This window comes from Archocentrus centrarchus, chromosome 22 (assembly GCF_007364275.1).
Source record: "Archocentrus centrarchus isolate MPI-CPG fArcCen1 chromosome 22, fArcCen1, whole genome shotgun sequence".
NCBI classification, from domain to species: Eukaryota; Metazoa; Chordata; class Actinopteri; order Cichliformes; family Cichlidae; genus Archocentrus; species Archocentrus centrarchus.
The window spans coordinates 11,664,876-11,680,962 of record NC_044367.1 but is presented as its reverse complement, the minus strand read 5'-3'; the positions used below and the strand labels follow the sequence as shown (position 1 = coordinate 11,680,962).

The following is a 16,087-nucleotide window of genomic DNA, read 5'->3' as shown; positions in this document are numbered from 1 at the left end:
GAACATGTAGGCAAAAAAGAAAACACACAAGTTTTGCTTTATATTTAATGGTTGCAAATTGATTTAACCAACAGAAAGATTTAAACGAGTGAAACAAATTGATAGTCATAAACCAATATGTCATCACATCACTGCTTTTTGTTTTATATAATTCACAATTAAGTTTTAAGTTGAATTAACTTCACATTCTGGCCTGCCAGAAAAAAAATTGAGGATACGTTGGTACAATAAATTGTCTCCCCGTTAATAAAGTGTTAAGTGGCTAATTTACCAGTTAATAAGACATGTTTGTATGTGTGTGTATATATATATATATATATATATATAACATTTCATTTTTTTTTCAAATCAACTAAAAATAAAAAATGTTTACCAGCAAGGCATCTGAAGACACCAACAGCTTCACACAAAAATACTTAAGAAATCAAATTAACAAAACATCATGCAATGATGAGTTTATCAATCTACACACAAGTATACAAATCTGCAACGTTGTAACATTTTTTTCCTGTTTTGCTTTGCATGAGTTTTAAAGAAATCACCTCCAACACTACCACAGATACTACTAATGCTTAAACACATTTGATTTTTTTTTCTTGTTTCTCCCCCCCATTTAATTTTTTTTAACCATTTATCCATTAAAAGAGCATTTCATGTGCATAAGTGTATCTACAACATCAGACTGAGTGACGTGTAAACAGAACAGTTGTACCTGAGAAGCTTTTGTTTCAAACCACCTTAAATGATGCGGATACATAGAGGAAGGTACGGTGGCCCTGACAGGTCAAACACACTGCAACTTAAGAAGACGCCAACAAATAGTAAAATAAAACACAACGGAAATAGAAGCAATTAAAGTTGAATAAAACACAATAGAAATGTGAAAAAATGCTGTAAAAGCTCATAAAAACAAACTCACGAAACAATGGAAGTGGGTTTTGGGGAGTCAATAACGTGATGGAACAGCTGCATAAGTGACAATATAACAGTAAACAGCTAATAGCAAACATGCATCAGTATTATATGAATCGTGATTAAAACACACATTACCCTTCATGTTTTTCTCTCTCCGCTTCTTTTAAGCGCGTCTCGGTGCGATCCTTCGCACGTTTTGCTTTTTGTCACTTCCGCAGCTGTTCTGTCAGGTTATTGTCTCCCCAGAAACACTGCTGTTGTGTTTTTTGAGACTTTTTGCAGCATATATGCCGGCGTTTTCTTAAGTTGCAGTGCATTTGACCTCTCAGGGCCACCGTAGGAAAGTTAGAAATCTACTGCGCAAATTCATCAATCAACAACCAGCACAGTGATACTTTAGTGTAGAATGTTGCCAAGGTTCGGGCTCGGTGAGTAATGTTCAGGATGAAAACAAGCAATGCTTCACCACGCACTACTAATTTACAGAAACTGTAAACCTGAAAAACACTGTAGTCACTCTCATGATTTTCTAAATAACAACAGAAGCGAATAACGGTAAGAGAGTCAGGTTTAGTGTTGCTCAGTTCACAGCAGAACATTGCACAGTGATTTTAAACATGGAAAAAGAACCATGTCAATATAGAGTTAATGTTTAATCATGTAGTATCCTACTTTTGCTACAGCAGAAAGTGACTTAATCCTAATTGCACTAAAACTGCCAAATAAATGACAAAACATGCTTAGAAACTAAACAGATTGTCAAAAACAGTCTGCTCCACTAACATAACATCTTATGCAGTGACCTCTTTTTTTTTTTTCTTTTTTAATCTGTGATACAGACGTTACACAAAAACAATTTCTTTGCCACAGAAGAAATGCACAATAATAAAAGTGACTGATGATAATGCTTTTTTCTATTTTTTTTTTGTGATTCTCTTTTATTGTTTTTGGCTATTTCAGATTATTGAGGGCAGTGATTTATATTCTAAACATAGTGCATATTAACAAGAACTCTGCTGGAAATGCTTTTACCACACATAGTGACATTTAAGTCTCTGCTATCTTTTTTTTTAAGGCTTTAAGAGAGAGGTAATTAACATAATCGTGTCTGTCACTGCTATCTAACATCTCATAATGAAATTTTCTTGGATAACTGAATGATTTATCAATACTTTGATGCGATAATTACTGAGTGCAGAAAAGCTGCTCTCCAAGAAAACAGTTTAATATGGGTTAAAAACTGCCTTGCCTATTCTGTTGATCCTCAGCTTCTTTCACATTCTCTTGCAGTGACTGTTGCTCACTGTGCCCGCTGTAATATTCAGTGACAGTACATTCTGTTTAATAACAGTGGACTGATGCCTGGGAAGACACACATGCAATTGCCTGCCCAGACTGGATAGATTAAAAACAATGAAATCATAGAGATGAAGTACACATAAACTGTACATAAATACATATTCAATCACCAACAAACTCAGTGTCTATCAGCATGGCACCCATTCACTCTTTTGTCCTACTTCAACATTTTAAATCATGAACCACTTGCTATATACTGTATATAGAGGGGTCATCATAGGTCACTTTGGTAATACCTTATTCCAAAGCAGGGCTGCTTCAGTCATGTAGCTTTTGGCCATTCAGTATTTTCTTTTACTTCTTGCAGCAAAGGCAGCTGGAGTAGTTTTGAGGACAGTTTCACATGGCTTCATTGTTCGAAGAAAGAACACTCCTGGATCTTGTGAGAGGCCTTAAGACTCTATGAGGAGGCTAGAAGGGATGAGAGAAGTGAACAGGGAGATGGAATTTAGTCAGCCAATAGCTGCAAGGAGCTGCGAAGTATTTAACGGATAAAAGCTGGCATTATTTTCCGTTTTTCTTATTGTCAGAAAAACCCAAGATGAGAGCAAAAATAACAGTGTGTTTGCCTGTTTTTCAACAGTTGCCTCCAATTTGCCTCTCAGACCAAAGCCTGTTTATTTCTACTGAAGTACTTAACAGGAGAGGAGATTGCAAATATTTACTTTAATTGTTTTCAAGGGGGAGACAGCAATTTTTAAAAAAATGGACTGTAAATATTTGGAAACATTACAAAACAGAAGTAAACATTGTTTTAGTGACTATCTTCTTCTCTGGATTAACCCCTTCCAGCTCAGTGTCCTGGGACCAGACTATCGTAAAAACACAACACGCAACATTTTCAAAGGTTGCCAAGTGTGGAGTTTTTACCAAAGAGGCTGCCTAGACCTGCTGTGACTATGAATGTAGTAACTGTTGCGTTTAATTTACAGTCTTCACACTTTATTAGGTACATCGGTTCAACTGCTTATTAACACATACATATGAGCAGCCAATAAACATGGCAGCAACCCCGTGGATTTAAGAAAGACATCCTGCTGAAGTTCAAACCGAGCGTCAGAATGGGGACAAAAGGTGATTTAGGTGACTTTGAATGTGGCATGGTTGTTGCTGTCAGACAGGCTGGTCTGAGTATTTCTGAAACTGCTGATCTGCTGGGATTTTCCCACACAACCATCTCTAGAGTTTACAGAGGATGGTCTGAAAAAGAAAAAATATCCAGTGAGCTGCAGTTCTCTGGGTGAAAATGCCTTGTTGGTTTCAGAGGTCAGGGGAGCACCACCAGACTGCTACAAGCTGATAGGAAGGAAACAGTAACTCAAAAAGCCGCTCATTACAACCGAGGTATGCAGAAGAGCATCTCTGAACGTACAACACGTCAAATCTCAAAGCAGGTGGCCTACAGCAGCAGACGACCACACTGGGTGCTGTTTCTGTCAGCTAAGAGCAGGAGACTGAGGCTGTAATTAACGGGGGCTTAGAAAAATCAGACAATAGGAGACTGGAAAAATGTTGCCTGGTTTGAAAAGTCTCAATTTCTGCTGCAACATTTCCATGTGCAACATTTCTTGGCACACTTTGGGTCTCTAGTGCCAACTGAGCATCACTTAAGCACCACAGGCTACATGAGTACTGTTGCTGGCCATGTCCATGTATTTATGAGTACAGTGTACCTATCTTCTGATGGCTCCTTCCAGTAGGATAACACACCATGTCACAAAACTCAGATCATCTCAAACTGGTTTCTTGAACACCACCAGTAGTCCAGTCACCAGTACAGCCCCTTTGGGATGCAGTGGAACGGGAGAGTCACATCATGGATGTGCAGCTGTCAGATCTGCAGCAACTGTGTGATGCTAACATGGACCAAAATCTCTGAGGAATGTTTCCAGCACCTTGTTGAATCTGTGCCATGAAGAATGAAGGCAGTTCTGAAGGAAAAATGGGGTAATAGCACAGTGTACCTAATAAAGTGGCTGTTGAGTGTATGTTGCATCAAATGTGACACAGAATAGCTTCAATAACATCAGTGTTTACTGACTGTTAAAAGGCTGTTAATTAGTCTAATTAATAGCTTTGATTAGGAGCTTAGAAATAACAATTTTGCCGGAGTCTTTAAAATTGTAATTTGGCCTGGTGGTTGGGAGAGACTCAACAGAAGAGTAATGAATAGGTACATTTGGCCTTGCATCCATGGAGCGGTTACTAACTAAACCGGGGGAGGATTTTTTTTTTTTTTTTTGCTTTGTTTTGTGTTCTTTTGAAGAAAAATAGGTCTTTAGGCATCAGGCTTTGGCTACACAGACAATACTCATTTGTAGTATCAGTTCATTGTTGTTTTTATTTTTATGTAATCTTCTGACAACTAAAAAATATTGCCAGCTTTATCCTTTAAAAAAATGCTGCTTTATTTAGCTGAGCACTGGGAATGCCAATCAAAGGCATATTAGATGCTGAAATTTATGAATGAGTACTAGTTCATTCCAGGGAAGGATTTCACACAAACATTTACACATCAAAACTGAAAGTTATTCTAAGGGGTGAAACACACTGGAAGGCAATCCATGTAATTTTGTCAACCATGTTTAATATTTTCAAAAAAACCTGAGTCACTCCAATCACACATTCATTTGAACTAAATAATATTTCTACCATGTTAATGCATGATTCAGTTTCATCAGTGCAGAAATTCTATTAGCAATCTGGCTCTCCACCATTGCATAAGGTACTGGACCATGATGATTTATTTAGACACGCAGCCGTAGAAATTAGTGAATCAGTGAGTAAATCACCACTCTCAAGGGACAGTTAGGATCAGACAGCAGCTGAGCAGCCACGTTCACAAGGCAGTATACCTCAGGAGCCTTCCGCTTAGTCAGCCTGAGCTGAGGAGAGCTTGATGCTGCCTGCACCTCTTTCCTCACCTCCTCAGGCTGCTCCTGAGTCACGGGAGTGGGGGGCAGAGAGGGTGCGGAGGGTGGGGTGGACTGGGGTATCATAGTGGGTGTCATAGGTGTGGACTCAGACTCAGAAGTTGAAGTGGTCTGGGACAGAAACTCCTTGGAGTCCCACTGGTCCAACCCCAACACCTCAAACTCAGTCATGTCAAAATCCTGGCCTGTACCGTGGAAAAAGGTCGGTAGCAGGAAATGAACAACCAGTGAATCAGAAGCCCAATGCTTTCCATGTCATTACAAAAGAGATGGAACTCATTTGGTCAGCTGGGAATTATGAATGTTCACATCATAATGCATTAGCGTCCTGCACGCCACACGGCTGAAGTCAAACAGAATGAAAACCGGAACCAATTTGCTGCAGCAAAAACAAGCATAGCAAGGCTGTTCTTATTAGCTCTGCTTTGTTCTTCTTTCCATTATTTGAAGAGTCAGAGTAAACCTTCTTAGCCTATTTTCCATGTCAAATGCTGCCATGAGAGAGAGAAAAAAACACGCTCTTCTAATGTAGCTGAGAAATACTTCAGTAGCTTTGGTGCTTTTGTGTTTTGGTGATTTTTGTTGTAGTCAACAAATCCAATGATCTCATAAAAAGATCAAACCCAGAAACGCAACTTTCTGATTCCTCTGTGCCTTAAGCTCCACTGCTGTACATAAAGTATTAAAAACACATTCATGAACCACATCTTAGCTCTGGGTGACATTTATTATGATTCATATTTATTTTAACTCCAGCCCAACACCACTGTGCTGCTCCAAATACTCAGCAGCTCGCCAAATGTGTGTTAATCCACAGCTGAAAATAGTCCCCCAACAGGTCTTTCCAAATAGCTACACTACCCAGCTGTTTAGGAAATTATTTAGCCGTATAAACAAAACATGTGCAGCCTTAATAGGAACCACGGACAATGTCTAAGTCAGAAAGTAGTAGTTTTGGTCTTTTTAATTGGATTTGTTGGCACTAACAAACATCCTCAAAGTTGGGCAAAATTCAAACATGGAGTCAGATGTTTACAGCAGTTTGGTTTTAGTATTATTTTACAAATATTAACAGAAACACTGTCACCAAGAATCCATGTTTACTAAGGAGGGTATGTTTACCTTTACTCCACAGTTGTTATGTCTAAATGTAATTACAGAAAAAAAACTATTATCTGAAAAATATGACACCAAATTAGGACAAACAATAACTGATTCCATTTGAAAAAGTTGGCGCAAATGCCTCCAGCCACATGCGAGTTTTGTCATGGTGAGCCCTGTGAGGCCTGACGTGATCCAAACAGGAAGGCAGAGCTGAGGTTATGAGGCCACTCAGGAAAGCTGAGGTACTAAACAATATCTGTGGGCTTAAACGAGTTTGAACAGGAAAACAGATATCGGTGTGATAATCTGTCTTGCACAAACTGAACAGGCACTGCTACTGCATTGTAATGGCTCCAACAATGTGCTTATGGAGCCTATATTTTCATCGGTACATTGTTATGAAACTGATTTTTATTTTATAAGGTGGTTTTATAACTCTGTTATTTCTTAGCTGTTGCTTCAGGCGAGGACGCTTTAGTTTTCAGGGCTACTGTAGGTGGCGGGAAGCAGTATGGAAATCATGTCTCCTCACCCTTGTTGTAGCTCTCTGACTTGCTGCGCATCATAGGCCGGGTCCGGTGCTGCGCTGCTGCAGGCTGCGTAGTGTCTGAGCTGTTGTCAACAGGGTCGGACTGGTAGGAAGAGAGATCCTGCATGCTGAAACTCCTGAGTCTGTCTGACAGAACTCCTTGACCCTAAAGCAGGAAAAGCTAGGTTTTAGTGTCAGCAGCAATGTGAGACAGACTGGGGCTGACATGGCATATTTACATGCATAAATAAATAAACATTACAATAATCTGCTGTATCCTCTGCTTTAAAAACAAATGTTCAAAGCGTTGTGAATGTGAATGGCCATATGACCTTATTTACAATGTCTGAGCACTGTACCCCCCCCCCCCCCCCCCCCCCCAGGTCAGTACAAAACAAATGTCCAGAGTCTGCATTACCTTTGTTGCAGCCATGACTGCAGCTGTGGCTGCAACATTCAACCCTTTTCTCCCAAAATGCACCAGTGTGTCATAGCTTTTGTCCTTTGCTTGGCAGATATACTCATCAATGTCCTAAACAAAGAACAAAAAAAAAAAAAAAAAAGAAATCACATGAATATGGTGCCTCTCATTGGCATTGTGTAATTGTTGGACAGCTGTTTCATGTGTTGCTTGATTGCACCATTTCATTCAGTGACTTTCGATCTTCAGAAAACTCATTTATCCGTTTCCTGACTCACAGAGGGCAAAACAGTGAAAAGGAAAGGTGGAATGGAAGAACACTGTGACATTTCTTCTCTCCTGTCCAGCAGACACATTTTTTTTTAACAGCTTAAGTGGGAAAGTGAATTGGCACAAAGGCACTTTTGTTCCCTAGACTGTCTCAAAACTCAAGTTCTTTAAGATACAAAACCACGCATCCTAACTTAGAGACTAGACTGAACATTTTCCCCTTAGCCTTTCCTTTAACCGCACCAGAGGAAATAAAGGAAGATATGACAAAAGGAAAGGGATTTCACCTTTTCTTTTGAGGAAAGCGTGGGATGGACAAATTTCCTGTATAGCACACTGGAGCCTTTAGTGTAAGGGGATAGCAGCCACACCACAAAGGCTATCTTTAGTTCATAGTAGAAAGGAAGCCTGCAGTGAAAACACAGAATAGCAGTAAAACATCATAATATAAGGATTTTTTAAAAAAAGATTGTAAAGATGATAACCCAACAACAGTCAAGTCCAGAGGTAAAATATTTTCCCTGGAGCACTTCCGTATAATCATTCACACAAAACATCTGCAGCCACCTACCAACAAAGAAACATGTCTGTAAATACTTCCACAGTAGTGAATAGGGCAAATATTATCCAGTACATCATCCATTTCACCTGCAATGTCATAGAAAAGTTAAATCTGTTAATGCAGATGCACATAAAACGTTTATATTTATGAATATGTCATGCTCTCATTATTTTACAGCTAAAAAATGCGGGTATTATACTCACGTATTCTTTCACATCTTTTGATTTCACAGCTTTATAAGAAGAGTATGCAGGATATAGTGTACCAAAGACAAGTCTAAAAGACAGAAAACCATTCAGTTCCATTTTAAGACCAAACAGATGTTTAAAATGTGCAGGAATGGCAGATTGACACATTTCCATGTAATAAAACATGAATATTAACAATAGAGAAGTTTTGAGCCACCCCTCTAACTCAAGGGATGAACCAGTGTTGTGTCATTCACACAGCCAGGGGATACTTTGGCATGCAGACTGGAGCAGCCAGTCCTAGCAAAATATAAAGAAATAAGGATGGTTCGAGACTTTTGCACAGCACTGTGTATTGTGGATTAAAGTAATCCATGTAGAGATATTTAAAAAAAAATTGTTTTGTTTTTTTTTTGACATGCTGAGTGTAACTATTTCTTCTGAAGCATTTCCATGTGCATATATTTTAAATCTTTGGACCCCCTGTAGCCAAAGGAAAATGATGGACAGGTTGTCAGGTAAGGTGAGGTCAATAATAAGCTGTAAAGCCTAAATGTTAGGCCGTGGCTAATACAAGCTTGCCAGCTGACAGATAAGATCAAGTAATTTCAGGTAAAATTAGCTCGCATATGTTGTCTTTAAATTTCTCCTCTTGTGCAAACACCTGTGCTGCTGCTGGGTGTCCGGACAGAGACGTGCTACAACCAAGCAACAGCTGCGTTAAGTGCGACCTGATCAGATTACTGACCCACATCATGTTGCTCGGGCCTGGCCAGCTAACTCGGAGTTTAGAAACACAAGGACACTTAAAATATCAGGTCTGGGCGACGCATCTAAACCTTTCTCCAAAATGACCTACATAGTCAGGTTTTGAACCGCCAAACCTCTGGTCGTCCAATCAGTCCAACAAATTCTTGTTATCGAAATGTAATTGCTTCACTATTTTGAGATTAGAGCTTGCTGTAGGTGTACTTTACACGGTCTGCAATGGTGCTGATTCATACTTTGTGCGGGCAAAAATAGCCATAACCTACTGTAATAATATGAAATAGGTTGCTATATGCATGCACTCCCAAAACATGAAAAGCTCTAGCATTGTAACCTGAGAAGGGTGACCCATCCCTTTTGTTTTTTTCCAATGTGGGACATCAACACTCAATATTGCTCCACTCAAAGACCGCTCCTGTTGTTCATGCACCTCGCCACTCAGTGACATTTAGGGCTTCTGGCTATGAAAGAAGCCCTTGATTTCAAGATCGGACTCATTTTATCATCTCATATGATGATAATACATTATTCAGTCAATCACGTCATCTCTTTGTCTAGAATGAAAAAAAAAATCCACTTGAAAAACACAAAGAGTGCCAGACTGCTGCGCGCTGCCAGCCTGTTCAGAAATACAGTAGGTCTATACAGGCCCGGCGCACATTCCTGCTGAAATGACAAAGTACAATCCCCTAAAACACGAGCTGTTTTCAGTCAAAAATGTAATAGTGCGACACTTGCTCTCTATTTTGAGGTCTGATTTTGATTAAATAGGCGGTTAGACAGAAATGCGGGGGCTTGAAAAGCGCGCAGCTTTTCCATGGTTACTGTGAGTCTCAATATGCCACCTGCAACAAATAGACGATGCAATCTATTCACATCCATCTATGACAGAGAATTTGAAATTAAAGAAAAAAGAAAAAAAAAAAAGACTTACACCACAAGTCTAGAGATGATCCAGGAGACCATTGCGCTGGGAAGGCGACAGGACGCGTTGTCTGTGGGGAGGAGTTTCCTCCAGATGACAGGCGCGTCCAGGCGGCTGCGTCTGGACGCACACAGGCGGCAACGTGATGCGGGATAAACAGTGAGCGGCCCGCAGCTTATATCCATAGATGGCAGTGTTGCATTGCACAGACAACAGATCAACATGCCGGAGCGTACAGATGAAGCCTCAAGTCCACACGGGTGTCTAGATGTGCTGATTTTATGCAGGAGCAAAATAGCTCCCGTTCGCCCACTCCATGCTCCCTTTGAGTGCGTGTATTCTGTAATACAATTAATAGTGCCTCCCAATTACTGTAGAGCTACACGGCCAACATGCGTTAATATGAGTCGTTTTCTGGTAATTGTAATAAATCAGCTATTTATGATTATACACACACTTTGCTCCAACATTTTAAATACAGATTTACCTACAGTTTAACTTCTTGACTGGGTGTTCTGTTAACTGTAATTTCCCCATTGTGGGACTAATAAAGGTATTCGTATGTTTTGTTTATGTCTAAATAATAAAGAGTATTATCCATTACACTATCTCAGAGCCAAATGTTTTAGTCTAAACACTCTTCAAAAAGAAATTTATTTTTGGGGGTTAAACAACTGTAAAGAGAAACTAGAGAATGGTTGGTGGTGTTGTACAGTAGCTGATCCACCCTAAAACAATGAGCAAGGAGCCAAAATATTTCAGATTCAGCAAAATTGCAGTCATGGCAAAGAGGAAATTTAAAGCCTGATTTCCATCTAGACCTCAAAAACCCCATTAAAAAGACCTCATAAAAAGTTTTGAAAAAAGTGACAAATGTGGATAAAATGTCTGAGATATTGCCTGGCCTTGAAATTCTCGTGCCCTGGTAACAAACCTGAGAGCACCTGCATTATTAGAGCTACAGTACCTCGGCTTTGTCTAGCCTTTCACCTGCAAACTGAAGCCAGAGAACAGAGTCGAGGTTCGGTTACAATCCAAAAAAAAAAAAAAAAAAGCTGCCAAGGGAGGGCTGTGGCTGGCAGAAACCTGACCTTTTTGTCCATTTTAACAAAATGCCCCCCCCCCCCCCCCCCCCCATACAAAACAAAACAAAAAAACCCCAAAAGAAAAACATTTAAAAACAAAAAAAAACACAGGAATTGGTTTGAAATGGGTGAACTGAAAATATAACCCACCTAAAAAGTATATTTCTGCTTCTTTAAAGAGAAAAAACAGGCAGGTATTAGTTTATCATAGTTTGACTCAGCTTCTGCATTTCATTGGACTGCAGTCTTTGGACTAGCCTAGTCTTTACTGTTTATATACAGTTTGTTTGTTTTAATCAAAGTGCCAATCACAGACAACAGATACCAACCCAAGTGACATTTCATCTGCCAAACAGCATTAAATTGACTGTGTGCACTACAGTTTCTGACCTGCTGAGTGGGATGATGCTAGCTGGCTGAGTCACATTTCCCAAAAGGCCTACTCTAATGAGAAGAGTCCTAACATTTAACATTTCCTGTGATGCCAAAAAAAAAAATAATTTACATAGGTTAGTGTGATCAATACTGCAAGCAGAAATGGGCAAAAACAAGTTAGTGGTAACTGTCACCTTTATTCTTAAAAGTTCATTTATTTTTTTCTCTCCAATGACATAGAAAAAATATACACACGGTACGTCCACAGTACATACGTTCTGCACTAACCAACTTATTTCCTCTGCACGTTCTTGTGGAGGAAGGAGTCATCGCAATGAACTCAAACATGTAACGAGCTGAATGCCGATGTAGAAAACGTGTTAAAGTAGTATGCGTGCATTTTTCTGATCAGTGTACTTGACATGTATAATCACACATCGAACAGATATATTTTGACTGTACAGAAAATAAAAAGTGAACTCCACCCACCACCTCTAGTGTTTTGGATTTTGTAGGTTAATTCCAGGTGAACAGAACAACTGTTGCTTTAAAAAAAAAAAAAAATAATAATTTGATCATAAGAGATTAAAGCTACAGCTGAATGGTCGTCTAGAATGTGACTTATCATCAACAGTTATTCAATCAGTTTGGATCATAAATACCCAAATACCTCCACAGCCAGTCCACAGTAACTTTGGACAGAAGAAGAAGATTATGATGAAGCACTGTAGGCACAGCAGGCATTTCTTACTTACATTATGTACACCTTCTTATGCTTCTGCTTCACTTTGGATAATAAAGACTTACCAAGGGTTACCCCTGATAATTACACACAAAAAGCAAAACCTGGCTGAGTAAACCAGATGGCTATTAAAAAAAAAAAAAAAAAATGAACTGTCATAGCAAAATGTTAACCCCAAACGATTATGTGAATTCATAACATGAAGCAACGAGGATGCTCAGCACTGTAACCCCTGCACCAGAATCAACTCTGTCCTTTATGGAGTGAGCCATCCGACTTTGACAGGCAGAACAGTGGCAGTTCACCTTAGCTCCTCAGGGCTGCCAATCTTGACTGCATCTCTTCAATGTCCTCCTCTGACTCTTCATCTGAAGCCGCAGTGGCTCCGGCGGGCTCCATATCAGGCAGGGCGTCTGTGACTTTGCTCGGCGCTTTGCCAAGGGCACCTGACAGAGGAAACAGAACCAGACGTTTCAGTATTTTTACTTCCCGGCCTATCCGGGGTTCAGACTTAAACTCCCTACAAAAGAAAAGCAAAAACCACAAAGCATAAATGTGACCATGAGCTGTGATTTTGTTTGACAAAGCTCTTTACCTGCTGTGATCTCGAAGAGGATCCTGTCAACTTCCTCCTCTGCTGCTTCCTCCATCTCCTCTCCATCTTCCATGCTCTCAAACGTGTCTTCCAGCATTTCCTCAATGATGCCAGCCTGAAAGGTGAATGAGTGTACATGATGGCAAGCTTTAGCAACATTGTTCTTCGAAAGAAATATGACAAGATAGAATGCTATTTTGTTAATCCCAAAAGCTGTGGAATTTCTTTGTTACAGCAAAGTTAAAAGCTGAACAGAACTTATAACTAAATATCTGAAACGTGTAGAATAGTGTATAGCTCTATTTTATAAAATGTATTATGATGTAACTAAAGTAAATACAAATTTAAATAAAAATGTCAAATTTAACAAAGCAAAATAAACAGAATTAAAGTATTGGATGACATTAAATTGGCATAGTATAACAATATAATGGCACATGGAGAACAGAGTGACTGCTGACCTTCGTCATCTCCTTTGATAGCTCCCTCATGGTGGCCTGGATCTCTGGGATTTTGACTAGATTCTGCATGGCTTTCATTACATCTGTGCTCTTCTGCAGGGCTCCGGCAACACGTGCCACAGCTAGAAGCACACCAGGAGATTTCCTCAATGACAAAGCTGAGCAGTGATAATCACAGAGCAGGTTCTCTGATGGCATTAAGTGACATACTAAATATCCCCACCTATCTACTGAACTGCCACACTCACCAAGCTGATTCTTCATGCTGAGAACTACAGAGTTCATCTGGGCTTTGGAAGCATGAAGTTTTGTGATAGCTCGTTTGGACTGAATCATCTCCTTTGCAAGCACCACACACACATCTTTCTGTCCCTTTTTGGCAGCATCTTTGATGGATCGTTTAACTTTTTCTTGTTCTCTTTGAATATCTGGAACAAAAAGGTGTGTCATTGTCATTACACAGACAACAACACATAGCCTATTGTTCTAATCAAGTCTTTGACTAAAGTACATTTATACAAAGCAAATCTGGCACCCACTTAGGGAGTATGCAACTAATGATTATTTTACATCTTTCTGACCACTATTCCACTTTGCCACAGCAAATGCATCCTTGTCATAGACTTGTAACCCTCCTCCATTTGTTCATCAGACATCTGGAAATAAGGTGAGTGTGATAATAGACTGTCTTACCTCGAATTTGTCTGTCAATCACTCTCATTTCCTTCCTGATTTTGTGATTCCACTCTCTGACCTGAAACAGCACATTCCGTTACTACAACATACATCAATCTTTACTTCCTGATCAGCTACAGGCTGTATGTAATGTTCGCATTACAATAACGCAAAATGTCCTGCTGCTAATTTGTAATTCATCATGATGTCGGTTAAAGTGCGGACAATCAGGATTTGTTTACATGAAGACTTTTATTAGCAGGTATGCTAACTGGCGCTCTACTAAAGAAACCACAAATCGGTTAATAAAGATTGTATGCAAACGTGTCGCGTTAAATACTGTGAAAATAATGTAGCCTAATGTCACAAGCTTGTTTTTAACAAAACTGTGAGTTGGCTACTGAAGTATCAACAGACTGGACGGACAAACCCTAGCTATCTGACAGCTAGCGTTAGCGAGGTTAGCTGAAGGCAGTGTCTTTATTTTCTCTGTCTTAGAGACAGGTCCTGGTCTCCATCGGTCAGTACTCACTAGGTCAGCTGGTGGTTTCTCCTGGGATTTCCCGAACAGTCCCATCGTAAGTACTGAGTTTAAAGCCAAGCTAACCTATCTGAGTAAAACTAGCTGGCTAGCAGAGCTTGTTAAACTATCACTTCCTGTTCTAGCTCGGGCGCCCCGGGCTGAGTCCGAACATGAGGAAACATTCGTATCCTTAACAAGGAAACGAGGGGACACGGACAAGTGTTCAAGTGAAGCTGAACCCAAATGAGACCATCAGCAGTGACGTGTTCTTGGTTTGAACCATAGATATGACTATATACATGCTGAATCTGATCTGTTTTGTGGAATGCTACAGTTTAAAATGGTTCTGTCTGGTAGGCTGCTCGCATTCGCTATCCTAATAATAATCCTGTAATGGCAGAGCTGATCAACCTGGTTAGCAAACTTTTTTTTTCTTTATTTCATTTCAGTAAAATCTACTTAAATCCAAAAGGGATAGTGAAAAATGCACCTACATCCCACAGCCCTGTTGTAAGGATTTTATAGTTTAAAAAGTAATAAAGTTGTATTAATGGTTTTATAAATCTTCTCCCAGACACCTCACGACCTTATCACCATCTACAGAGTTGATCCTCTTCAAAAGCAAATCCAGACTCTCTTCTAAGAGATAGATTTCATGTGTGTTACATTCATTCTGTGTCTAGATCAGGTGGAGGTGAGGGGGAACAGCAGCTTCACCTTCAGTGAGGAGGTGGAGCAGATGAATGGTGTTTTGTCTCTATCATCACATTTCCAAACCAGGTTAGTGGCTGTTTACTGTGATGCTGATATCTGTATTTGTAATCGTCATGCTTTGTCACTCCAAATTTGAGCATAATTCCTTTTACATGTTCCTATGCCCAAGTTTGACCACAGCAGGGCTTCATGTTTGTGGGATGTAACATTTTGCTTTGTCTTCTAAAATGCACACATGCACACACTCACAGTGCAGTGTGTGACATTGAACAAAGTGAAAGAGCACAGCATGCATAGTATGCTTTGTAAAATATTCCACAACATAAAGGTCTCGGCACAAACCTACACAAAGAAGGCAAATTTGAATTTTTACATGTTCTGTGAGAATGTGGAAAAGTGAAGGAGAGCCTTAAAGTCCTTCAGTCAGAGCTGTGATTGGATGTGTCCATAAAGTTTGTGTTTTAATCTGCTTACTTAAGATATCATTAACAGTATCCATTTGTTTTTAAAGGATCAGGAGCTCAGGGCTCCCTGATGGATTTCCAGGCAAAGATAGAGCACCTTCATCTGTGTGTCTAGCAGACCAGAGTCTTTGCAAGAAAACAGGTACTTAAATGTGTCAGTGGTCATAATGATTTTTATTGCAGTACTATATTGCTCCTGTTTTGTTTTCACATTTTATTTGCAGGTGTGTGTTGGTGGTATGTATATTTTTCCTTAACAGACCAGTAAACAGCAGAAGATGTTTTAGTGATGAATTAGAGGCAAAAACAAAATCGTCTCTGCTTCATGAATCGATGCCACGGTACAAGCAATAGAAAGAGTGGAAGTCTTCACTGCAAGTTGTACTTTCCCATGGCAGCTGCTCTAGAAAGCCATTGTGGTATACTTATACTAGATTATAATATTTTTATAATATTTTTATTTTTATTTTAGAGAGTTT

General features: G+C 39.6%; 2 protein-coding genes across 4 annotated transcripts; both read right to left on the bottom strand.

The window, feature by feature from the left end:
• Nucleotides 1-31: 31 nt before the first annotated feature.
• On the bottom strand, nt 32-10,063 carry reep1 (receptor accessory protein 1). 2 transcript variants are annotated; one of them, XM_030719321.1, is made up of 8 exons: nt 9,984-10,063; nt 8,297-8,369; nt 8,103-8,179; nt 7,819-7,939; nt 7,259-7,372; nt 6,844-7,006; nt 5,130-5,392; nt 32-2,685 (listed from the first exon to the last, which is right to left on the bottom strand). In XM_030719321.1, the coding sequence occupies exons 1-8, from the start codon at nt 10,013-10,015 to the stop codon at nt 2,614-2,616; spliced, it is 915 nt and encodes a 304-aa protein (XP_030575181.1). In that variant the 5' UTR covers nt 10,016-10,063; the 3' UTR covers nt 32-2,613. The 2 variants fall into 2 exon arrangements, with proteins under 2 accessions (XP_030575181.1, XP_030575182.1); XM_030719322.1 differs by lacking the exon at nt 5,130-5,392.
• Nucleotides 10,064-11,611: 1,548 nt separating this feature from the next.
• Nucleotides 11,612-14,710, bottom strand: chmp3 (charged multivesicular body protein 3). Of its 2 annotated transcripts, XM_030718780.1 has the most exons (7): nt 14,440-14,465; nt 13,926-13,986; nt 13,655-13,660; nt 13,481-13,598; nt 13,233-13,354; nt 12,772-12,886; nt 11,612-12,622 (listed from the first exon to the last, which is right to left on the bottom strand). In XM_030718780.1, exons 4-7 carry the CDS (start codon nt 13,566-13,568, stop codon nt 12,483-12,485), a joined length of 465 nt encoding a protein of 154 aa, XP_030574640.1. In that variant the 5' UTR covers nt 13,569-13,598; nt 13,655-13,660; nt 13,926-13,986; nt 14,440-14,465; the 3' UTR covers nt 11,612-12,482. The 2 variants fall into 2 exon arrangements, with proteins under 2 accessions (XP_030574640.1, XP_030574639.1); XM_030718779.1 differs by having other exon boundaries at nt 13,481-13,660; nt 14,440-14,710.
• Nucleotides 14,711-16,087: the final 1,377 nt, after the last annotated feature.